This window comes from Canis lupus, chromosome 3, assembly GCF_048164855.1.
Source record: "Canis lupus baileyi chromosome 3, mCanLup2.hap1, whole genome shotgun sequence".
In the NCBI taxonomy this organism is placed as follows: domain Eukaryota; kingdom Metazoa; phylum Chordata; class Mammalia; order Carnivora; family Canidae; genus Canis; species Canis lupus.
The window spans coordinates 69,565,561-69,590,925 of record NC_132840.1 but is presented as its reverse complement, the minus strand read 5'-3'; the positions used below and the strand labels follow the sequence as shown (position 1 = coordinate 69,590,925).

The window sequence follows — 25,365 nt, the reverse complement described above, 5'->3', positions numbered from 1 at the left end:
TTGATTATTGATTGATTGATTATTTTTTATTTATTTATTTTGGCGGGGGGCAACTTTTAAATAGAACAGGCAGGCAGTTAACCAAAACAGCCAGTTTGCCAACTACTCTGAACAAACAGGGTTGTTGAGGTTATTATTATTATTATTACTACTACTACTACTACTGGAAGTGGTTTTACATTTGTTTTTTTTTAAATTTTTTTTTCCATTTGGTTTTATTACAATGATGATTATTTATGGGTGGAAGTGGGAGGATTTAAGTAACAAGCTTTTTTTTTTTTTCTTAAAGCAGGGAACAAAAACATTTTTTTGCAAAGTCTGCATGGCTGTCTCCAGAAATGAGCATGAGAGGGAAGTGATGAGGGAGAGAGGCCTTGGGGGCTGCTGAGCATACTCCCCTTCTGTTCCAAGTCTGGCAGGAGAAATGAAGGAGGAGGACCAAGGAGCAGGAAGCTGAAGTCTTTAGTCAGAGAGACAGGAGGAAGAGCAAGTGTGCAATAAATTCAGTGAGGCAGAAGGAATCAAGATGGGAAGCATTCATCATAATGTTCACAGAATCCCGTAGACGGCATGGTAATAATCAAGGTAATGTGCACTTTGTAGTTATTTTACAAAAGGGACTCATGATCAGTATCATCAGTCTTTGCTGGATGGTCAGAATTTACAGGGGCAACTGTGCTTAATTGCTGAGGGGCCGTGTGCAACCTGAGTCTGTATAAGCCAAAGACTGTGTTTTCACATTTAATTCTAAAACCACTCCTTTGAGGAAGATTATTATTATTATTATTTTAAGATTTTATTTATTTATTCATGAGAGAGACAGAGACATAGAGGGTGAAGCAGGCTCCCTGCGGGGAGCCCAATTCAGGACTTGATCCCAGGACCCTAGGATCACGTCCTGAGCCCTGAGCCGAGGGCAGATGGTCAACCACTGAGCCACCCAGATGCCCCAAAGAAGATACTATTGTCCCTGTTTTACAGATGAGGAATCAAGGCACAGAGAGGTTACGTGTCTTGCCTGAGGGCACACAGCTGGTAATAGGAAGTCAGGGTCCCAGCCCAGGTTTGTTTGAGTTCAGAGCTGGTGCTCTTTTTATTGTTCTTATGAAAAGTCCTCACCCAGGCATCTTTCTGCCTCTCATATGTCTTCAGATATATTAGTTGGCAAGAGGTGCTATAACAGAATGCCAGAAACTGGGTGGCTTAAACAGCAGAAATGTCTTATTTCAGTTCTGAAGGCTAGAAATCCAAACTCAAGGTGTTGGCAGGACTGTGAGGGCAGGATCTGTTCCAGTCATCTCTCTGGCTTGTAGATGGCCATCTTCTGCCTTTGTCTCTTTGTACATCTTCCCTTGATGTGTCTCTATCCAAATCTCCCCTAATTTTCAGGATACCCGTCATATTGGATTAGGGCCCATCTTAATGGCCTTTTAAAAACTTGATTGCCTGTATAAAGTCTCTCTCTCTAAATAAGGTCACATTCAACAGAGGTATTTGAATGGGGGGGGGGGCAACCCACAATTTACCCCAATTCATGCCCGAGACACATCTACATGTCACACACCCTGGCAGCTGTGCTTCACACACTTTGTTTACAGTAACAGGACGTTTCCTCTTGCCCATCGTTATCTTTGTCTGTTTTATTTAATCTGTTAACTCATAGCCATGAACATAGTCACCTTTTAACTGGGCCTGCTCACTGGAGTGAGTTTCAGGTCAATAAAGCATTCAGTGGGCTCTAATTTAATTAGTCAAGTTACTGTGACAGCTGCTTTGTAACCCCAGTTCACAGGCTGGCAGAGGACAGAGGCGAGACTGACAGAGCTCACTGCTGATTCCCGGCATCTTTATGCAGCCCCGGGCCCCAGGAACTTTGCTCCTGTTCTGGCAGGAAAAAGAGAGGAGAGCTGAAGGGGCATTTGGGGATCTCCACCCAGGATGTATCTTTTATTTTATTTTTTATTCTTATTTTTATTTTTTTTAAGATTTTATTTATTCATGAGAGACACACAGAGAGAGGCAGAGACATAGGCAGAGGGAAAAGTAGGCTCCATGCAGGGAGCCTGATGTGGGACTTGATCCCAGGACTCCAGGATCACGCCCTGGCCAAAATCAGGTGCTCAACCGCTGAGCTACCCAGGCATCCCTTATTTTATTTTTAAAAGATTTTATTTATTCATGAAAGACAAAGAGAGTGAGGCAGAGACACAGGCAGAAGGAGAAGCAGGCTCCATGCAGGGAGCCTGAAGTGGGACTCAATTCCAGGACCCCAGGATCACTACCAGAGCCGAAGGCAGATACTCAACCACCGAACCACACTGGTGCCCCTGGATGTATCTTTTAAAATTAAATGGGAACCAGAATAAAAAAGCAAGACCCTGCAGTTTCATTCCCCTCTTTCCTCACCTTACCACACATCAAATCAGTTCTCCCATAATGTAAAGAAAGGGTTTCTGAAAATCTCCTTCCCTGCAGAACCTTCCTGGGCTGATGATGCTGGATTTGTCGACCACTTCCACCCTTCCCTCCCACCTTCCCATCCAAGCTGATATGGTTCCCCAAACCTCTCCCTGTCTCCCCCACCTCAACCCAGTCTTAGGCTTGCCTCTCCCTTCAAGGGGTCCTCATCTTGTCAGTCTCTCACTGGCCTTCCCAGATCTGTGGGGGGCGGGGCAGCCCTGGAGACGGGGTGGAAGGGGCTGTGGGGGGTGGCTCTGGAAGCAGGATCAGAACACATGATTTTCTTCCTGCTCCAGTCACTTGGCCCAGCAGCATGAACGTGGGCAAACCACTGAGCTCCTCTGCCCTCTGAGTGTGGTCACTTGCCAAATGCAGATAGAAGTCCTTGACTTTCCAGGATGGTCACCAAGACAGAATAAACGTCAAAGGAGCTGCCCCTACACAAGCCCACGTGAAAAAGAAGAAAACTCTCATTTTGCGTATGTTGGCAATCCAACAGAAATCTGGACGTATTTCTGAGGTCATGACTGGTCTCTGTGTTCTGCACGTGGAGCGCTGAGCTGGACCAGATGCCAAGAAGGCAGAGAACTGAGTGTGGTGCCCCCAACTGCATGATGCACAGTCAGGCCTGAATGGGCTTCAGATGATGGATGACAGCCAGTCTTAGGAGAAGAAAGGAAAGACCAGTGGGTAACAATGTGGATTTCCAAGAAGGTGGCACTTGGAGAGAGGGACCTATTTTCTTTAAGTCACAAAGGTTTACAGTCCTATCGGTCATTAAACATTGACTTAAAGTGTCAGATGGCTATTGCTGAACTACAGCAGACATTGCAGTTATTTTTAATGAACCCTACGACTGATATTTTTTGTTACTCCTTTTTGTCTTAATTAAAGCAGGATGAATAATGTCCTTTTGTCCAGTGGTGACACCACCAACTCACCATGTGGGAAAATCTTCTCACAGTCCAGACCCGGCTGTGTATTCTACAAGCCTAAATCCTTAGGTAGAAATGTGAATGGTTCCCAAAGTATAAATGGCTTTCAACGAAATAAAAAAAAAAAAAAAAAGTGGTTGCTTAACAAAATGAGCAATTTGGGAGGCAGGTGTACTTTTATTTATAGCATGTGAATTACAAACTTCGTATTTTATCTCTGAACTTGAGAAATCAGCCAGAAACGATGGACAGATCTTTGTAGGCTTAGAAATCATTTCCTAGAATACAACTTGGGTAATATTTTGTCTGAATATTTGAACAACGGAGGCCTTGTTTGCTATCCTCTGGGGAATGCATGCTCCTGCGTGGGGAGGAGAGAGCTGCTTTTTCTGTCCTTCTCACTTTTTATGGCTGCCACAGTGGCTGATGCAGGGACAGTACAGTGCAGAGGAGATGATGGGCTGTTTCCTGGGTAAAGTACTAGGAATAACTCCATCTCTGCAGGCATACCTTGTTTATTTGTTTGTTTTTAAAGATTGTATTTATTTATTCATGAGAGACACACACAGAGAGGCCGAGACAGGCAGAGGGAGAAGCAAGCTCCCTGTGGGGAGCCTGATGTGGGACTCGATCCCAGGACCCTAGGATTATGCCCTGAGCCAAAGACAGACGCTCAACCGCTGAGCCACCTGGGTGCCCTGACATACTTTATCGCACTTCACTTTATTGTAATTTGCAGATACTGTATTTTTTTGTTTAATTAAAGATTTGTGGCAACCCCACATCAAACAAATCTATGACACCATTTTTCCAACAACATTTGCTCACTTAGAGTTTTAGTGTTACATTTTGGTAATTCTTGCAATACTTCAAATTTTTTCATTATTATTTTATTTGTTAGGGTGATCTGTGATCAGTGATTATAGCTTGCTGAAAGCTCAGTTGATAGCATTTTTAAAGCAATATGTTTTTAACTAAGGTATGTGCATTGTTTTTTAGACATAATGCTATCATTGCACACTTAATGAACTACAGTATAGTGTGAGCATATCTTTTATATGCACTGGGAAACCAAAAAACTCATTTGACTCATTTTATTGTGATATTTGCTTTATTGCTGTGGCCTAGACCTGAACCAGCAATATCTCCAAGGTATGCCTGTACAAAAAGAAGCCACTAATTCTGGATTTGGGGAATTAGGTGAGAAGTTTGGTGATGGGCTGGCTGTTGAGCTGTATCTTGAGCAGTTTTCTCCTTATGAAAACTGAGTGAAGGACATTCTAGGCTGAGAGCACAGGCTAAGCGAAGAGTTGAAGTGGGGGTGGCGGTCTACTTGAGGAATATTCTAGGACTTTGACTATACTTGGAATATAAGGTACAGAAGGAGAAAGGATGCAATGCAACATGAGGCCAAAAAGATTAGTTTGAGATTAGATCATGATGTGCATTGAATAATTAGACTAAAGAATTTGTATTTGACCCTGAGAGGAATGAGGTGTCAGTGAAGGTTTATATAAGGAGCAGAGTGGCCTGGTTTGACCTTTGCTTAGGGAGGAACCCACATGGAAGATGGGTTGTGTGGGGTTGAGAAGAAAGGCAGGGAGATTGTTTGGAAAGCAAGAGATCACAGGAGTCTGAACTCAGGTGGAGTGGGTGGGGTGTGGTGAGTAGAACTTTCTTGACTGAAAGGATGGTGGAAGAAAGGTAATAAAACAGACTGGCAACTGCACACGTTGATTGATTGCTTCAACAAACCTCTACTGAGCACCTAACACGTGCCTGACACTGTGTGCAGCAGAAAAGACAAAGATGAAGATAGAGTGTCCCTGATTTTGAGGGCTTAGCACCAATTAGCCCTCAGCCATGTCCCACATGCATGTGATTCATGAGCTACTAGTGCAAGGGCTATTGGGGGAGGTAGAGGGACATTCAACTTGGTCTTAAAGGATGGTGGAAATCTGATTATGTGCCTGGGCTGCTTTTTAAAAATGGTAGTCATGGGGTGCCTGGAGTCTCAGTCAGTTACACATCTGCCTTGGGCTCAGGTCATGATCCCAGGGTCCTAGGATGGAGCCCCTTGTTGGGCTCCCTGCTCAGTGGGGAGCCTGCTTCTCCCTCTATCCTTCCCTACTCCTCTGCCCATGCTCTCTCTCAAACAAATAAATAAAATCTTTAAAAATGATCATCATGGTTCTGGGAATAATGACCGACCTTTACCTTAGCTCTAAAGTCTCTGCCTAATCTGGTCTACCCACTGCTCCTGCTTCTGCACACATCATCTCTTTTACGCTCTCGGCTTCCTCTTCTTTTAGTCCCTTGGTATCAGCAGACACTCTCATGCCAAGGGAAATTTGCCTGTTATCTTTGCCTGGAGCAGTCTCCCCCCCTCCCAGATCCCATCTGAATCATCTCTTCCTTGGAGACATCCTTCCCGAGTCTTCAGACTCAATCACGTCTCTGTTACATGCTTCCATTAGTACCTTGTAACTCTCTCTCATACCACTTTTTCAGAGCTATAAGTACCTTTTGTGGTCCTTTGATTCATGTGTGTCTCCTCCCATGAAATAGTAAGCTCTTTAGGGCAGGAATTGTGTCTGGTTTTGCTCAGTATTGCTATCTTCAGTATATGCACAGTGCCTTACACATAGTACATTCTCAATGAATGCATTTTGGCTGATTGATGGACTACAATAATTAATTAGTTAAAGGAGGAAGGGCATTTCAGGAATGGGGAAACAGCATGAACAAAGGTGCAATGGTTTATTCTAGGGATATTCTGGAAACAGCTAGTGACTGGCTTATGGGAGGGAGGTTAAAGGGGAGGAAAAACAATGAGACTAGAAAAGTATGTTAGGTAAACTTGGGAAAAACCCTCTGCCATGATAAGGATACCCTGGGTGCAAGTTAGATGTACCCTTTATACCCTGTTCTTCCTCCATCAGGGATTGCATTCTTATTGTTGGCTTGACAGTAAAAGCCTATAAGTTCCTCGAGGGCAAGGGCTATGCCTGACTTATTCATTGATCTACTTCCAGAATCTAGAAAAGTGCCTAGCACTTGATAGGAACCTGCAAAACACTTGTTGAATGAATGAATGAGCACATGAATCAATGCTTTTATCGTGGGAGCTATGGTGATCTATGAAGGTTTTTTAATATTTTTAGGTTTGCTCTAGAAAATGTAACTTTGGCAGCACAGTAGAAAAGAAGAGGCAGTCCATTTCACTTATTTTATCCTTCCATATTGATAGTTGAACATCTAGATTTGCTCAAAAGGAGTGAAGGGACACAGACTGATTAGAATGGAATAGACAAGAAGCAGGAGATCGTTTGGGCAGCTGTTGCAGTAATTCTGGGGAAGATGCTTGTGGATGCTTAGGGTGGTGGCTGTGGAGCTGGAAGAAGAAGAGGTAGATCTGTGAGATGTCCAATTTGAATGACTGGATGGAAGGCCAGGAATTGGGAGCAGGCAAAGGTGACCCCAAGATATTCAAGATTTCTATTTGCCAAGGAAGAGTCAAACTTCTTGCTAGTGGGGTATTGCTGGATAGAAGGGGGAGTGAGGGGAGAAGAGAAAGTAGGGGCCATCTCTAGCCTCTTCAGGACCCTTCTGAAGAGGCTGCCCTCCACACTCACTTAGGCATCCTCTATTTTAGATTTTGGTCAGAATAAGACAGAAGAGAGTACTCAGAAAGCAGTATGCTAATGATTAAGCAACTGATTACCATATGAGACCACATAGCTATTCTTTTCATTCTAAATACACTTTTATCTATTTCTTTGTATTCAAAGCAAGCAAAAATGGCAACAGACAGGGTTTCTTCACTGCCTATTAAGACACAGTAATGGTCTGGAATAAGTTAACTGGATCTCGCATTTTCCCAATTTTCACACGTTAAAGCTTCTCTTATATTAGACTTAGGAATCATTAATTTCTTCATTGAGAAAACCACTCTCCAGAGGGCTGGAGGGAACGAGATACATAGTAGGGCCTCATTAGGCTGTGGGATGGCATTAGAGAGTCTGGTGGCTTGAATTAACCCCAGTGGGAGGCAGTGGGACTTGTTTGAGGGGACCTGGGGATATTGTACATACAGATGGACTGTGCAGCAGATGGAGGCTAGATGAGAGTGAGAGATGTGTTCTTGGTAAAGATGAAGCTTTTAAAGAGAGGAATGGGATTGCACTGAAAGGATGTACAGAGCTGTTCAGAATCTTGATCCTGCATCTCATCCCACGCATGCTTTCACAACCTCCACAGAGAGCACCAAACTTCCTTTCTCTGGGAAAGAAAGAGAGAGTGATTATCAGAGCTATCTAAGCAAGTCTGAAATCTGTGGGGTAGGCAGTCAGGAAGAGAAGATTATGAGCAGGATGGAACTCCACAGGCACTGGCTAGAGCAGTAGTCCATAGGTGGAACTTCTCTCTGAGCCTGCCTGTTCTATGAACATATGACTTGTGGGGTGTGTATGTGTGATAGGAATGGGAGAAAATCCGGGCCAGATGTCAGGAGACCTGGTTTTGGATGGCCTCCAACCTCTTGCAGCATAAATGGTAGATTCTTTCAACAAACTTTCTGAGAATTCTGTATAAGTTGAACTCAGGTATTTCCATTTGGACAAAGGAGAAATACAACAGTGTGATCTGTCCAAAGGACAAGTGAGAAAGGCCCTTGTTGTTTTTGAGAATAGTGACTGAATTAGGAGAGAAAGCAAACTTTCAAGGTTCATGATTCATAGCTTATCTGTAGACATGATTCTGGGAGTCGAGTTGTCAGGGGGAAGAAAGGGGAGTTGGGTCAGGATACATATGAGTCACCATGGTAAAAATAGAGATCCCAGGACCTTCATGCAGAGGGGTCATGCTTCAGTTGGTTTCAGATAGTGCACCCCAGGGCACAAAATTTAAGGAGACATTACTCTTAGGATATTCAAGTACTGACACTCCATTTACTAGTGAGTGCCTTCTTAAAGTTTGTACTGTAGGCCTCTGCTACCTTACCTTAGAGGTGGGTATCCTCTTCAAACCAAGGAAACAGCCAGGGTACTTAGCTCACCTGGGAAGGAAGGAGTAGAGAGAGAAAGAGAAGAGAGCCTTCTTAGGTAGCAAATCAGAGAAGGATGGCTAAAAAAAGGCCAGTCCTAGCTTAATCTAAAACACATTTTTTTTTTTTAATGACTAACAAAATTATGGTTGTAAAATTAGGATGTACATCTTAATGATTTGATATTTATATGCATTGTAAAAGGGTTCCTCTCATCTAGTTCATTATCATATCTGTATCCCACATATTTATTTACTTACTTTTTAGTGAGAACATTTAAGTTGTATAGTCTTAGCAAATTTTAATTATATATTGCACTGTTACAGACTATAGTCACTGTGTTAAAACTTATATGAATTATAAGGTGAATAAGGTGCTCAGACCTGATAGTGGATACCATGGATGCAAGTTTCATTCACTTTCAGAACAAGGCGTTTGGGAGCCTGTCCTTCAGATGGAAGTCTTAAAAGTTGGAGTGCAAGATGTGGGCTTCAAATGCTTAGGGAGAACTTGAAAATTCTAAGTTCCCTCCTGATTATATGTTGCTGTGCCATGAGTAGAGTTTATGGCAAGAGTGTCTCAAACTTCCCTGCCAGTTATGATGTGGATATTTCCTTGTTAGCCCTATTGTAAGAGTCACTTAGCTAGTCACTCTTTCAGAGAGAATTGCCCTCCGTGTAGCCATAGATTTGGTGTGTCTTGAAAGAAGTGAATTCAGGAGCCTTGTATTCAGTATCTTGAACCAGAACCTTTTACTGATTCCATTTTCTCCCCCTGTATATGGGCCATACTTTCTTATTTTTTGTGTGTGCCTCACAATTTCTTGTTGAAAACTGGGTTTTAAATAATATAATAGGGATCCCTGGGTGGCGCAGCAGTTTGGCGCCTGCCTTTGGCCTGGGGCGTGATCCTGGAGACCCGGGATCGAATCCCACATCGGGCTCCCTGCATGGAGCCTGCTTCTCCCTCTGCCTGTGTCTCTGCCTCTCTGTCTCTCTCTGTGTGACTATCATGAATAAATAAATAAAATCTTTAAAATAAATAAATAAATAAATAAATAAATAAATAAATAAATAATATAATACATCAACTCTGGAAATCAGATTCTCCCCATTCCCTAGTGTTTATTGTTTAGCTGTTTGTTTAGTTACTTTTCTGAATGAATTCTGTAATGCCTGTATTCTTTGTCATGTGTGGCCACTGATGGCTCTTCTCAGTTAGCTTAGTGGTCAGCTAAAGATTGGACAGAGGTTTGCCTTTGATGCCTAGAACCAAGAAGTCTCTCACTCTTTGCAGAAGGACTCTATGGGCATGTTGGGGGCATGCCTTCAACACTCAGCCAGAAAGCTTACAACTCTGCCTTAGCCTTCACTTCCTTCTTTTTCAGAATATCAAGATTAGCCAGAGATGAGAGCCTAGGACCTTTCCGAAGTCTTTCCTAAATATGTACACAGCCCTGAGTATGTGCCATTCCTGTGCATGAGCCTGCTTTCTAGATTCTCTGGAATATTTCAGAGCCTTTCAAAGCCTCTGTGGACACCTTTTCCCCTGGTTTTAAAGGTTTTTTGATTAGCTTATTGTTTGCCCCAACCGTTATCCATTGTCTTAGGCAGCCATAAAATTCAACAACTGTCTTTGATTGTCTTCAACAAATCTTAGGGAAAAAGCTGTTCATACTGGGTAAGCTCAAAGTCCAGTCAAAGTAAGATGGTCTCCATAAAGGGATCTTCCAGACAGTTCAAATAATGCCAACTCTCTGGAAATGAGACTTTGAAGGAACTTCCATCCTGTTCTACCTGTGGTGCCAGGCTGCTGGTTTTCCTTTTATTTTTTTATTTAAGATTTTATTTATTTATTCATGAGAGACACAGAGAGAGAAAGGCAGAGACACAGGCAGAGGGAGAAGCAGACTACATGCAGGGAGCCCAACGTGGGACTCAATCCTGGGTCTCCAGGATCATGCCCTGGGCTGAAGGCAGTGCTAAACCACTGAGTTACTGGGGCTGCCCTTAGTTTTCCATGTGACTATGGGATGTTAGTTTCTAAGACTACTTCAGAGCTGGAGAGAGGGTGATGGAATACAACAAATTAAAATGCCACAAAGCTCACTGTTCTTACCAAGATTTCCACATTGCTGTAAGCCTTTGGTTAATTTCCAGACTTTTAAAAAGTTGATTCTGATAATTATTTTGTCAGTTTTCTCCTTGCTTTTATGGAGAAGAGAATTTTCAGAGGTCTTTGGCATTTTCACTGATATCACCTGTAGTGTATTTGAAATGCCCTTCTATATGATTGCCTTCTCATTTCTCAAAACACTGCTCAAATGCCTCCTCTACTATGAAGTTTTTTTCCATGTCCTCTGGGCAAAGGAGTCAGCTATTTTTTTATCTTCCTATACCTCTGTGTTCATTCCTCTGTTATTTCACTTTTCACTAATAACAGTTATTTATATCTGCTCCCATGTCTTCTCTCAGCTTACAGTTTCCTCGCTTGTGACTTATTCATTCACCATGCCCAAACTCGTTCTGGACACAAGGTAAGCATGCATATTTGTAAGCTGAGGGGTCTTTGTTTTAAGAGATCTCAGAGCCTAACCAGGGGTTTCTCTCAGCGCCAGCGACCAGTTCTCTCCTGCTTCTATGATTCATAGCTGACCTCTGTCTCTTCATTGTCTTAGAAGTGTGGGAGCTCTGTGTGATTACCATAAGCTCAGAATTGACTGACTGTGTGAGGGAAATAGACAGCAAAAATAAAACCTGTGTGGATGGGGTTCAGTGGTAATAGTAATGATAGCAGACAAGATTTACTGAGTAGATACTATGCTAGATGCCAGACTGGGAGCTTTATATTCAATTATCTCATTCATTTCCATCCAACGTCAATCCTATGAGGTAAGTACTATTATCCTCATTGTATAGGTGAGGCTAAGGAAGGGAAGAAGCAGAATGGGACTTAGATGAAGGCCTGACTTCTAAAGCCTATATTCTTAACTGGTCCAGCTGAGGGATCTCTGAATAGCATTGAAGGAGGGGAACCACACAAGCCTTTTTCATCCTTGTTCTGACGACTCCCTGAAGAGATGTGGTTCCCAGGTGTGTTTGGCCTACCCTGGGCTCAGCTGGGCCACTTGTGCTTTGAAGCAAGATGGCGCTGAGGGTTCCCGTAGTAACTGCCCCCAGGAAAGCTGGGTGGAGAGGCCCCATCTCCCCAGCATGGGGGTGACAGGTGTAGCCCTGAGGACAGAAATGGCAGAGATTCCTCATTATCATCCCGATTCCAACATGATGACAACCCCAAACTGCTGGGAAAGCCAACCCACACAGAGATGAGATGTGATCCAGAGGGCTCAGAAACATTTCCAAAAATCCTCTACCCGTCCCTCCGATACAGTCCTGTCAGCAGGAAGGGGGAATTGTGCTAGCATGCATGGGGCACACTGTTTGGCACAAGGGACCTGGTTGCTAAGCAACAGTAGCTGGCTTCCCCTCCTCCCTGTAACCTTTCTCTCTGTTTCTAAGCTTCTAGTTAGCAAATGGGAGGGGCTGAGGCTGCCCAGCCCAGCCCGTGGCCCCCTCTCCTGCAACAAGGGTCTATTCATGGTTTCTGAGCAGATTGATTGTCTCTCTGGCACGTGTGTGTGTGTGTGTGTGTGTGTGTGTGTGTGTAGAGGGGAGGATACAGGGAGGGGCCCATATGTGAACTAGGGAAACCTCACCCTCCAACCAAGCTGGCTGGGCTATTTAATCAGTGCTGATCCAAGAACAGGAGCAGAACTCTGGCTAGCAGACCCTGAGGGCTTACCTCGGTGCCACTGACCCAGATGGTAAGGCCGTGCATGCATCTGGGGCATCCCTGACCTGGCCTCTTTCTCTCTCTTTCTCTCTCCCTGCCCCCACCCTGGGGACTTTAGGCAAGTGGAAAGAGCCTCCTCTGGCAGCTCTGGTGCAAGGGCTAGATCCTGGAGGGGGCCCTGTGTGGCCAACTTTCTCTTTATTTCTCCAGGGACAGACTTTTCTTTTCTCTTATCTCCGGTAGGCCTATCCAAGTGTTTTGCACATAGACAGTGCTTCGCAAATCATAATTACATTGAACTGCTATTCAAAAAGAGGACCAGGAGATCCTGCAGCATTATTGACCATTGTTCCAGGCTACTGCATAAGCTCAAACATGTGGGTTTTGAGGTAGAGCAATTCCTGGGGTGAGGCTAGTTAGTCCAGAAGCTGAACTGAAAGCCAAGCTCCCTTGATACTGAGACAGGAGGAAATCCTGGGCATGCCCTAGAATTCTTTCTAGACCAAGCATTGCCACTTTGCTCAGAAGGATGTCGGTTCAAGAGAAACTGGGGAACCCTGGGTGGCGCAGCGGTTTGGCGCCTGCCTTTGGCCCAGGGCGTGATCCTGGAGACCCGGGATCGAATCCCACGTCGGGCTCCCAGTGCATGGAGCCTGCTTCTCCCTCTGCCTGTGTCTCTGCCTCTCTCTCTCTCTCTGTGACTATCATAAAAAAAAAAAAAAAAAAAAAGAGAAACTGTATTCTAAGAGAAGAAACCCAAATCCCAAATGCCGTTGCCACTTCTCTGCTTTCTTATGGGTGCTTGAGTCACTCTCCCCCACTTGTGTTTCTTCAGTTTCATTGCTTGTACCCCTGAGGCTCATCTTTAGACACAAGGAGTATCTATGGTAAGGGGCAAGCCAAGACTGCATGTTTCCTGTGGAGAAGCAAGCCCTTTTGTTGGGGGGAGGTCCAGCCCTACAGATCCTGGGCTGTAGCTGGTGTAGGTGATGGGAGGTAGGAGTGGGGTCTTGCTTCATATGAAAGTTGGGGCTGCTGCCCTACTTGTGAGCTGTACTGGCAAGGGTGTTCACAGTCCCAATAGAGGAGTTCCCAGGGTGATTTAGAAGTGACTGACCTGGATGAGTCTTCAAAGTCCTTTTCTTCTCCCAGCCAGAGGGGCAGGAGCATGAAGTTCAATTGAACAGGATTGAGGAATGTGACAAGAACATTCCATGTGACACATGGAAATCCCATGTAAGCCAACATTGTCTTGGAGTCAGTGTTTCAGGTTTTTATGATCACTGGGTATAACTGTAAGTGTTGACAGGGTAAGTTGTGGTCTTCAGGGGAGATGGGAGTCATTTTAACTTTTTTTTTAGAGAGAGAGAGAAAGTATATGCACACACATGGGTGGGTGGAGGTGGGGACAGGGGTCGAGGGAGAGAGAAAGGATCTTAAGAGAAAGAGTCTGATGTGGGGCTCAGTCTCATGACCCTGAGATCATGACCTGAGACAAAATCAAGAGTTGGATGCTTAACTGAAAGAGCCACCCAGGTGCCCCTGGAGTTATTTTAACTTTTAAGAGGTTTTATCTATTTTACTGTGTCCTAAGTCCCTCAAAGAAAGGATCCATAGCTTTTACATATTTCTTATTAATATTATTGTTATACTTAGCATTTGCATTGTACTTTGTAATTTATAAAACCCTTTTGATCATATAATCTTTTGTGGTCTCCCCACCTGCCTGCCTTCCTTCTTTTCATTCAGTGGACACACTGAATTCCCACTTTGTGGTGGGCCCTGAGCTAGGCTCTGGGAGCCTAGTCCAGTGGGGAAGGACAGAGAGAAAGAGAAGTAAATGAGCACAATATAGGGACCCAACAGGTACCTTCTAGATTGAAGAAAGCTTCTTGGAGAAGTGACATCTAAGCTGGTCTTAAAGGGTCGTGGGAGTCAGCCCCGTGGGTAAAAGGCCAGTGCAAAGTCTCTAGCGTGAGAACTCGTGAAGGCCCTGAGGACTGGCATGTGTATTAGTATGATCTTGGGTTCCATGCTGGCAGGTGGCGATGGAGAGGCAAGGAAGGGTGAGATCACAGAGGATTTTGTGGGCCAGGCCACAGGACTTTGGATTTTTCATAAAAAGTATGAAGATTCACTGGGTACTTTAAGGATGGGATTAGCTTGCTTATGTTTGGATTATAGGAGGATTGCTCTGACTTGGAAAGTGAATGGAGATAAGATACTAGAGGAGGGAGGTTGCTTGTTGGGTAGTAGTGGTTATCACTCTTATTTTAGAAATGAGAAGATTGAAGTTTGGAGAGCTGTTAAGTGCACATAGATCTAGCTTTGAACTGCTGGTCTGATATTTCTTCCAAGATCTTATTTTCCATTACTCTTCCCTTCATGGCACATGAACGTCAGGCAAACATATAACGTACTCTGCTTTATGCTTTCCCACCCATATGCTTTTGCCTCTTCAACTGCCTGGAATACCCAAAGCTCATGTATGTCCAGTCCAGCCCATTTCACCTATGAGGGACTGTTTCAGGCTGCTTTTTCTAGGAAGCCTTTTTTGATTTCCTGATGAGAAGTAAGCTCTCTTTCTTTCTTCTCCCCTTGGTGTGGAGATCCTGCTGAGTGACCAATGGTTATTTCCATAGAGCCTGATGCCAGATGGCCAAGCTGACATGGAGGCTCAGTATGCAGAAGAGACCCCAGGACCTGGGATCATCAAAGCAAAGCCAGGAGACCCACTGCAGAGGCCGGAGGCCCGGCAGCAACCCTGTAGGCCAGACTGGGCTATAGGGGAATGACAGGGTGGGGACAGTGAATGGGTAATCTTCTTACATTCCCCTAATCTTCCTACATTTGGGACAGCTCCAAGTCACTGATGGTGAGAGGCTGCCTCATTGTTTATCCCAGACCGGCTTGTGTTCTGTTCCCAGCTTGGGGATTGACTGGGCTCGGTGGGCTTCAGGAGTGATGGGGCAGGCGGTGATGGGCAGGTGCAGTGGGGCAAACTGGCCCCATGGTAGTGCCTCAGGGCAGAGGGGGGCTGGCAGGCAGGGGTGGGACACAGACTCCTCTGGCCTCTCCCACAGGCTCTCTGCTGGGGTGCTGGTGCTCAGGGCGGCGCTGCTATGTGGGGCTGGGGGCCCTGGCACTGCTGGCTGGTGCGAGTGTCGGCGTGTGGCTTCTTGGTCAGTGCTGGGACCCATCAGTGCTCTGGGAAGGGCTGAGGAACTGGGTCTGGGGGATGCCTGTTGGAAGATACAATCCGATATAAGAGGCAGACAGGACAAGAGCATCTTTCTCACCTACTCTGAACTGACAGCAGGGGAGAAGGGATGGAGAGGCTGCAGGAGGGATTTAGGCTTAGTGTAAAGAATGCTTTAGTTCTACAGTGGGAAGTGGAAGGTACTTGAATGGATAACCCAGGGAAGCCCAAGCCAGACTTTCTCTAGAAATCTTTCCCAGTCAGAGAGAGAGAGAGAGAGCAAGAGGGAGAGAGTGAGTTATGCCCCTCCTCAGTGTGGTAGGTGGGGACCCGTCTAAGGCTGGGTGGCTCATGAGGAGTCCCCAGGCAGCTGCTTTTGTCTCCCTCTGTTACAGGGGTTCTGTTCTGTCCCTTGGCCCTTGCATGTGGGAGTCCCTCCCTTCTCCTAGTCTCTTCTCTGTGACCCTCTTCCTACCCTTGTCCTTTGAAGTGCTGTATCTGTGGCCAGCAGCCTCTCAGCCTACTCCCGGGACCTTGCAGGATGAGGAGATGCCTTTGGGTTGCTCTGAGGCCAGCGGTCAGGAAGCCCTGCTCCCCTTGCTCCCCAGAACAGGTAGGCCACAGCCCCAAGCCTGCAGACTGCCCCCCAACCCCAGCCCCAAACCCCTTCACAGCTCTGGGATCCTCACTTCCAGCCAGGGGCAAGAGTATCAGAATAAAGGGCCATGACATCACTGCCAGCATCTGTGGCTTTTCCTCTGGGGGAAGGGAGTGATGTGGTCCAGCCTTGAAAAGTCCATCTCTGATGTGGAGTTTTCAGCACTACCTGGGGAATGGGGCAGGGCCAGGACCCCAGGCCAGGAACCCAGGTGGGGAGTAGGGATGGCAACTTGTCATTTGGGGCAGAGTGAGCCAGCAGGATGGGAAGGGGGAACAGGTGCACGTGTGGAGCAAGCGTGTAGGCAGCAGGGGCCTCACCTACTGCACATTGCCCACCCCCTACCTTCCTTTCATGTTGTTCTCTCCCCACCAAACATGAGCCACCGAGGATCAGAAGATCATCTTCCCAGACAGGGGCTGGAATCAGTTATAGAAGTTAGAATAAGCGTGGAGTCTGCCTTTCGCTAGCTGTGTGACTTTGGGCACACTGCTTCTTGGGACCTCCGTTTCCTTCCTGTAAAATGGAGACAGGACTAGTTACTACTTAAAGTTGTAAGAATAATACGAGCTAATGTGGAAAGGAGCCTCGCACAGAACCTGGAGAAAGCATATGCTCAGTGGTAACCATCATTGGTATTACCGCAAGATTTGATACCAGAGGACCCGGACCGAAGTCCCGGATCCATCACATGCAGATCTGTGATCTGGGGCAGGTCTCTTAACCCTCCATGCCTTAGTTTTCCCTCTGCAGAATGGGAAGACGGTCACACTCACCCCACAGGGTTGCTGTGACAATGAGCGACAGAGCAGTTTAAAAGCACTTGGTGAAAACACAAAACTGGAATGCAGCACAAATAGGGGTTATTTTGTTCTTAGAACCAGCCTGATGCCATGGGGGACAGGGAGCCTGACATTGGGTGACCTAGAAGCTTTGTCTTGAGGCCTCTTCAGTCTCAGCATGGCCAGGTCCAGCTCCCCCTGCCCACCCTGCCCCTCCATCCTGCGGCAGGCAGGATGTGACTTTCATGCTGCGCCTTCAGTATCTTTCAGGATAAACACTGAGGACTTGCTGGAAGTGCAGGTGAGGGCACGGCCAGACTGGCTCCTGGTCTGCTACGAGGGCTGGAGCTCCGCCCTGGGTTTGAGGATCTGTCAGAACCTCGGGCATCTCAGGTAAGTGGGGCCAGGGCTCCCACTTGGGGTCGGGGAGGGCGGAGGGCTGGTGGGGAGGTGGGGAAGGAGAGTTGGAGACCTCTACCTGCCTGTCCCCATCAAAGTGATCAGGAAGTGGCAAGAGGTCATTCTGGCCATCTCCTGGCCTCTGGGCACGATCGTGCCCCAGCTTGTTTCTCTTCTTTGAACATCCCTGCTTTGTAACAAATAGAAATCCCAGGGGATCCCTGGGTGGCGCAGTGGTCTGGCGCCTGCCTTTGGCCCAGGGCGCGATCCTGGAGACCCGGGATCGAATCCCACGTCGGGCTCCCAGTGCATGGAGCCTGCTTCTCCTCTGCCTGTGTCTCTGCCTCATTCTCTCTCTCTCTGTGACTATCACAAATAAATAAAAATTAAAAAAAAATTAAAAAAAAAAACAAAAAAAACAAATAGAAATCCCAGAAGACGTCATTGTCAAAGTCTTGTTCAGTGACTGTACTGCTGCATGGATTGTATCTCATGCACATCTTGATCATGACTCTAGCATCCCCGTGCTGCAGTGTAAACCAGTTTCTTCCTGTTCTGTTCCTCTCTTCTGCCAAGACTCACTCACCACAAGGGAGTGAACCTGTCTGACATCAAGCTCAACAGCTCCCAGGGGTTTGCGTGGCTCTCTCCCAGATTGGAAGGCCTCCTGGAGGAGGTGTGGCAGCCCAGGTAGGGCTTCTGAGGAGGTTGAGTGAGGTCCCTTACTCCCTGGCGGACGGTTCAGCAAAAATCTTCCTGTCATGGGAGCCTGGTGGTGAGGACACTGGCTGTGTGAAGTAGGACATAGAGGACCATTTCCCAGTCAGAAATCACAAACTCTGTTCACATGAGTAGGGACGGACTCTTCCAGGAGAGCCAGAGCCCTGTGGGTTTGGGCCACTAGAAGGATCAAGGCATTGGGCTGCTGGAGCCAGAGATGAGTAGGAGAGGGAAGAGGGCTTTGGTCCAGCAGGGATTAAGATTTGCTAGGAAGGAGGAGGAAGAGGAGGGCAAGGATGTGTCAACCAGGCAAAGGGCTGGAGATAGAGAACAGAGTAAGCCCAGGGAGGGCATGGGGCAAAGCATGCTATTCTTCATTCCTCCTTTATCCATCCCCTGAACACATGTTTATTCAGGGGCCCTCAGTAAGCACAGCTAGATTTCCTATCTACAAATACTCAATTTGTCACCTAGGGCCCTGCCCAAGACAGCCCTCAAGGGCCACAAGCTCCTGCTGGTGCCCTGGGCTGATGGAGCAGAGTAGCACTGCCGACCTGGAGACCTGTTGTGGGGAGGGGATTAGGGGTGTGGATGGGGCAGGAAGCAGATGGGGGGCTGCCCCAGAGGCCTCTTCGGGCTCCGTCTGGCAGCTATCCATGGCCTCCATGCCCTCAGGGGGGCCTTGCCCAACCTCCTGCTGCCACCTCTGTTTTGTAGGGACAGCTGTGCTTCTGGCCTAATCGTTTCCCTCAGATGCTCTGGTGAGTCACATCTTGGGTCCAGGAAGGTGGCGGTGGGCGGAAGGAGTCTCCCCACTGTCCTAAGCATGGAGAGCCCCACAGACAGGCTCAACTGGGTCTGGGGTGGAGCTCCTTGGCCACCTGCCCCTCTGCCTGCAGGTCCCCTTCTTACAGATACAGGTCTGCCCCAAAACAGAGCCCTGTCCAAGCTTCTGTCCTGTCCCCCACCAGCCACTGATCTGGACAGATTTCCTGGCTTCACTTCCTGGCACTACCTGCTGTGACTTTGGAAGCTCCCGCCCCCTTTCATCTGGAGGGCCCCAAAGGGATTACTATTGGCTGCTAACTGGTTAACACCTCCAAGAGACAAAGGAAGTTGGCAAACTCAGAGCCATGCGGGACAGTCTGGAGCTCCTGTCATCTGACCCCCAGTCATATATGCATCTCTTCACCTCTCCTCTTCCAGCCACCTGTCCATTTTGGCTCCTTCTGTGGGATAGGCTTTTTGTTAGGTGTTGGGGCTCCATGGACAATGCAGGCACGGTCACCCCTGATGGGGCAGACAGATGTGTCATAAGCACTTTTACCATCCCATCCCCCAAACTTAGGGGCAGGAGTGATAAATGAGAGCTGTTCACACTCCCGGAGTTAGGACCATGCTGACACCCACCTCCCTCCTCGCTCACCATCTCCTTCCTGCTTCTCGGTTTGCAGAGTGTGGGGCGAGGCCCCTGGCCTCCCGGATAGTCGGCGGGCAGGCCGTGGCTCCTGGGAGCTGGCCCTGGCAGGCCAGTGTGGCCCTGGGCTCCCGGCACACGTGCGGGGGCTCTGTGCTGGCCCCGCGCTGGGTGGTGACCGCTGCACACTGCATGCACAGGCAAGTCTCAGGGGCCGCTGGGGAGCAGAGGCCTTGGGGGCCCTTTTCTGTTTGGTGGTCGGTATGTCCTGTATAACGTCCACGTCGAATTGTCTGCTGCCCCATGCCCGTTCTGAGAGGCTCGGATTGTGAAGTTCTCCCCATTCCATGCCAAGAACAGCTCTGCATGAATTGCATTAATACAAAGATTGGTTCTTTATATTTGCTCAGTTTTGAAGTTTTTCAAACGCTCTCACATTCACAGCACTCTGTGCTTCTTAATGTTTATCACAGCTGTAATTAAATCACCTTCCGTGTAATTATTTGTTTAATGCCTTTCTTCCCCTTTAGACTGGAAGCTCCATGGGAACAGAGACTCTCCATCTTGTTTACCACTGAGTCTCTTTGTTGATTTTTTCCCACTACCATGTCCCCATGGCCTAGAACAGTCCTGGAATATAATAAGTGCCTCATAAATACTGGTTGGAGCAGCGTAGGAATGAATGATGAGTGAACGATCTTTTTGGGCCTCTTTTGGCAGCAGGCAGGGCAGATAAAGCACTCCTCATTTTACAATGAGGAGACCGAGGCTGGGAGAGGAGGGGTGACTTCCCCATGATCATAGGTAGTAAGTGGAGAGACAGGACTCCTAGAAGTTTTCCTGCCTCACAGTTAGGCTATCACACAAGCCTCTTTGATGTTATAAAACATGGAGGATAGTTATTCAGGACAGAGGGTGGGAGTTGAGATCACCCACAGTATCTGACTTCTCTGGCAGTTCTAGACACTTATTAAGCACATGCTGCATGCCCAGTGTCTTGCCAGCTGCTGCAGGGACACTGGGAGTCACAGTCCCAGGGTTTTCGGAGCTCCCAGCTTGGTGATGGGGGCATCCGCTAATGGCTTCTCTGGCCAGCTTCCCCCACCTGCCACCTCACTTAGGCCAACCTCTTCTTGCCCCATCCTTCCCTGGGCTCAGCATGGCTCCTGTGTGCAGTTTTAGGCTATTCCGCTTGTCCAGCTGGCGGGTGCATGCCGGGCTGGTCAGCCACAGTGCCGTCAGGCCCCACCAGGGGGCTGTGGTGGAGAGGATCATCCCTCACCCTCTCTACAGCACCCAGAATCATGACTACGACATCGCTCTGCTGCGGCTCCGGACACCACTCAACTTCTCAGGTGAGGCGCTGGCCCTGGGGCGAGCAAGCTAGCAAACTGCCGGCTGTGGTGAGGGGGGCAGGCCTTGGGGAGGGCAGGGGGAGCAGGGAGGCTAGCTCATTTCTGAGGTTCCCTCCCAGGGGTATAAATCTTAACACATTCAGTTCATTTGGGGACCACAGTGAGCTTTGGCATCACCTGGACCTAGGCTTGCACCAGCTCTTGTGTGGCCCTTTACAGAGCTGGGCTGCAAGTGGGACCTGCCTCAAAGTCCCCAGCAGAGCTTCTTTGTCGCTCTACCAATAGGCTGCTCGGCCCCTGTCCCCAGGCGGGCCCCTGGTCCCAGCCACCGTGTGGCACATTACAGTTAATAGGCTTTATTTCCCCCTGGTCCTCATAACAGCCCTGCCAGGTAGATGAGGCAGGTATAAACAGAGAAGGGCAGTGACATTTAGCAAGGAAGGTGACTCTTTGTAAGATCACGCAGCCAACAGTTCCTGAGCCTGGTGTCCTGACTCCGGGTCTGGCTTCTCCACAGCCGCTGCCCTGGAAGAGCACCGCCTCCCCTTCCGCCGACACACCCGTGTGCATGCACCCTCACCAACAAACACACACGTGCACTCACACGTGTGCACACTCATGTGGTCATCACCCAAGTACACATGCGCACACTCTCTCACATGTACACACTCGTGCACATAGGCACACACTCGCGTGCATTCTATGCTCCTCCCTCCCACCACCGCCTATAGCCTCAGGCTTCCCAGATCAGGGTGCTTGCTGCCTGCCTTTCACAGATTCCACCACTGACCTGTACTCTCTGAGCTGTTGCTCAGCAGTTAATATTTCTTTTTTTTTTTTTTTTTAAGATTTTATTTATTTATCCATGAGACAGAGAGAGAGGCAGAGACACAGGCAGAGGGAGAAGCAGGCTCCATGCAAGGAGCCTGATGTAAGATGCAATCCCCGGTCTCCAGGATCACACCCTGGGCTGAAAGCAGACGCTCAACCATGGAGCCACCCAGGCATCCCAGCAGTTAATATTTCTAAATTGACTTAAGTACATTTGAAAGGGGAACTAGGTTACTACCTACCTAGGAGAACCCATCTTACTCGTAGCAAAGTAACAGCCGGAAAAATACAATGTGCAAAGTAGGGGCATTTGGGTGGCTCAGTGGTTGAGCATCTGCCTTTGACTCAGGGTGTGATCCCATGTGTCTCTCATGAATAATTAAATAAATCTAAAAACAAAACAAAACAAAACAAAACAAAACACAGTATGCAAACTAGATAGCGTTCCAGTCCCAGCGAGGTGCCCTGTGCAGACTCGCAGCGCCTGGGCGAGTCTGTGAGGCCGGCCCCCTCTATGTTAGGTGGAGGTTGACAGGCCTTGGGCGAGCCACAGAGGGGCACTCGATGGAATCTTTCTCTTTGGTACAGTTTGAGGGACAGAAGGCATTGAGAAGGACATCCTTTCTCCCCATGTGAATTAGTGTTTATTGAATGGCACGTCTCTGTGCTATCAAGAACAACAAGTCTGGGCCCGACCTGTGGTACTTGCCACACGCTTTTGGAAACAATGCCCCAAGAGGGATCAGACACCCTAAGGAAAATCCAAAATGAATCCTCATTAGGAGAAGCTGGGCATGAGCACCCAGAAGGAATTCCCTCTCTTTCTCAGTCCCCAGGTTGGGGGTGCAGTGTGTACCTTGCCCAGCCTAGAAGGTACCATGCACATGGCAGTTTATGCATTGTCCTCTGTGAATGGTGACCTCCCTGCCAACATGGTGCAGTGTGCAACCTGCCCCCCCCTCCCCCCGGGCCCCGTGGGGGCCTGGTTGGTGGAGGCTGGAAGCCAGGGTGGTTTGAGAGGGAGTGAGGAGCACCCGCCAGCCCTGTTTCTTCCCCCAGGCTGAGGGTGAGGTGGTAGGGAAGGGAAGCTGAGCCTGAGTGCCTCTCCACAGACACAGTGGGTGCTGTGTGCCTGCCAGCTGAGAAGCAAGATTTTCCAAGGGGCTCTCATTGCTGGGTGTCTGGCTGGGGCCACACGGACCCCAGCCACAGTGAGTCAGCTCCCAGGGCCCCAGGGAACCTAGGGGTGGGAGGGTGGGGGGACATTCGCCCCCAGGTGAGGCACCTCCACTACCCACCTCCATTCCCCAGCCATTTGGCAGTACCAGCCCTCTTCATCTCTGGGGACCTCGTCTACCCTGCCTGGGTCTTTCTGGGAGAACATTCCTTGAGTTTCCCCTGAAGCCAGGTGTTTCACACAGCCGCCCTCCATCCTGGGAGTGCTGTGGCCTCAGCATTTGGTGTGGGGGGGGTGCATGTGAGTTCCACCCCCTCTTCACTCTTGGTCTGACAGCCCCGTGCCTCCTTCCCAACTCCCACCTTGGGCTCCCTTCTTTGGGTCTTGTGTCTCCGGGGCCTCTAACCACCTTCCCTCTTGCCGTCATGTCTTCGTGGCCTTGCCCTGTGCTCCGTGGCCTGGCTCTGTGTTCCTCCATCTCCACGTCTACCTCCCGCAGCCCACAACTCAGATACGCTTCAGGACACCATGGTGCCTCTGCTCAACGCCCAGCTCTGCAACAGCTCTTGCATGTATAGCGGGGCGCTCACCCCCCGCATGCTGTGTGCCGGCTACATGGACGGGAGGGCTGATGCATGCCAGGTACGGCAGTGAGGGGGACCAAAGTGGAGGGCGGGAATTGGGGGGATCTGCTGTGGCTTGGCCCCTGCTCTGAGCAGCCTCTCTAGGAGGAGGGGTGCCTGGGCAAGTCAAACTGTGTGCTAAGGATTTAAGGGGGGGCTAGGCAAGTGGAGATCCCATGCTGGAAGCAGGAGGGGTTGGGAATGGAGGGTCTGCTCCCTCTACCAGGGAGGACTAATGGCCTGTTTCTGTGTGTCTCTATGGCCTCAGGGGGATAGCGGGGGACCCCTGGTGTGCCCAGATGGGGACACATGGCACCTGGTGGGGGTGGTCAGCTGGGGCCGTGGCTGTGCGGAGCCCAATCACCCGGGTGTCTACGCCAAGGTTGCTGAGTTCCTGGACTGGATCCATGACACGGCGAGGGTGAGTGTGGAGGTGGGGGTGAGGCAGGAGAGTTTGTAAAGGTCCCAACCCTTAGAAACTGTGACCTTCACCTCTTAGACCTGGGCTCTGCTCAGGGCTGGAGAATGTTCCCTAGAGTGGGAGAAGGAAGTGATGCTTATAACACCGAATCCATTGGATTTCTATCAATTGAAGTATTAACTGAGTAAGAGTAGACCTGGGTTCGTAGCCCAGATCTGCCATTTACTGTGATAGCTTTGGCAAATCCCTAACCCTGGCAAGCTTCAGGTTCCTGGTAATAGCACCACAGCTGCCTGGAATGCTCCTGCGATGAGTGAGTGAGGTAAGACCAGGAGCAGCTAGCTGCATGGTGCCACGCTGGTTAGCGAGTGGTTAGCAAGTGGTCCGCGTGGTTTTCGTGTGCGTGTTTTCTCCTGGTTTCTAAGGCGGTGATGAGTGCCCGTGCCCGCATTTCCTGTACTATGGAGAGAGCCAGGCATTTCACAGTTTGGGTTCAGCAAGGGATTAATTCTTGTGGGACACTGGGCAGGGCGCTCAGCTTCCTCTGTTTAGCGGGAGGGCTAAGATTGTGTGTTATTTATATATATACAGAACTTTACAAATACAGGGCGTGATGACAAAGAGCATCTTTTTGCAGGGTTGGGCACAGGCACTGTCAGTTGGTAATACAGTTTAGAACTTACGGGGGACATATGCACCCACTTTCTCATTCAAGCACATATTTTTAGCTGCATTTGATAGAAGTAGCAATCAAGGTTCCGAATGGTGAAGTGACTTATTAGACTTACTAGAATGAATGTTACTGGGCTGGGAGGTGATGGGGCTGTGCCGTAGGTCTGGCTCCTTCCACCGTCAGCCCAGGGCTCCCTCCCCTAGTCCTACTGCTCCTCCAGCCTTATGTTTCCTGGGTCTCCGGCAGGTTCACTAGATGGAGGAGAAGCAGCACCCTCAAATGCAGAAGGCACGGACCTCCTATCACACCAGACAGTCACCAGCTGCGGGCCAGTCCCTGGAGCTGGGCCTCATTTGGAGTCCCTGTTCCTCAACAGAGAGCCTCAGTAACAGGAGAGTGGGTGGGGCTGGGCTGGGCAGGTGGGGGAGCTGGGGGGTGTGGGAATGGAGTCGGAGAGGAAGAGGCTGCTGGCAGCAGCTGGGTGCCTGCCCTTCTGCCCTCTTCCCTCCCCAGCTCTTGTGCACATCTTTTGAGAGGATGCTCAGGGATGCCCTGGGACCACCTCTCTATGTGCTCTCAGGCAGGGGCAGGTGCCTCCCTAGAGGAGCCACTGGCCCTGTGGCTTCTGGGCAGATGGGGTCAAGGCAGGGCCGAGCCCATGGAGACAGGATCTTCCCCATTCAGTCCTCTCACCCACTGTCTCTTCTCACCTGGCTCTGGCTGGCCCTGCTGAGGTGGGGGGGGGGGGGCACTGCAAGAGCACTCTGGTTGGTGCTGGGTAAGGGTGTTGGCTTTAAAATGACAGTTCTGTGAACTGGTCTAAGGAGCACTGTTATTAAAGTGAAGTGATGTACAGTCTCGGTCCACCTCTCATTCTCT

At 48.7% G+C, this 25,365-nt stretch overlaps 1 protein-coding gene across 3 annotated transcripts; it reads left to right on the top strand.

Moving 5' to 3' along the window:
• Positions 1 to 294: 294 nt before the first annotated feature.
• TMPRSS5 (transmembrane serine protease 5) lies at positions 295 to 25,341 on the top strand. 3 transcript variants are annotated; one of them, XM_072822050.1, is made up of 14 exons: positions 295 to 585; positions 10,914 to 10,975; positions 14,874 to 14,997; positions 15,315 to 15,413; positions 15,921 to 16,043; positions 17,131 to 17,263; positions 17,846 to 17,959; positions 18,707 to 18,750; positions 19,444 to 19,606; positions 20,583 to 20,761; positions 22,705 to 22,803; positions 23,269 to 23,411; positions 23,661 to 23,813; positions 24,733 to 25,341. In XM_072822050.1, exons 1-14 carry the CDS (start codon positions 546 to 548, stop codon positions 24,739 to 24,741), a joined length of 1,485 nt encoding a protein of 494 aa, XP_072678151.1. In that variant the 5' UTR covers positions 295 to 545; the 3' UTR covers positions 24,742 to 25,341. The 3 variants fall into 3 exon arrangements, with proteins under 3 accessions (XP_072678151.1, XP_072678152.1, XP_072678153.1); XM_072822051.1 differs by lacking the exons at positions 295 to 585; positions 10,914 to 10,975 and adding an exon at positions 11,885 to 12,262; XM_072822052.1 differs by lacking the exons at positions 295 to 585; positions 10,914 to 10,975; positions 15,315 to 15,413 and adding an exon at positions 11,887 to 12,262.
• Positions 25,342 to 25,365: the final 24 nt, after the last annotated feature.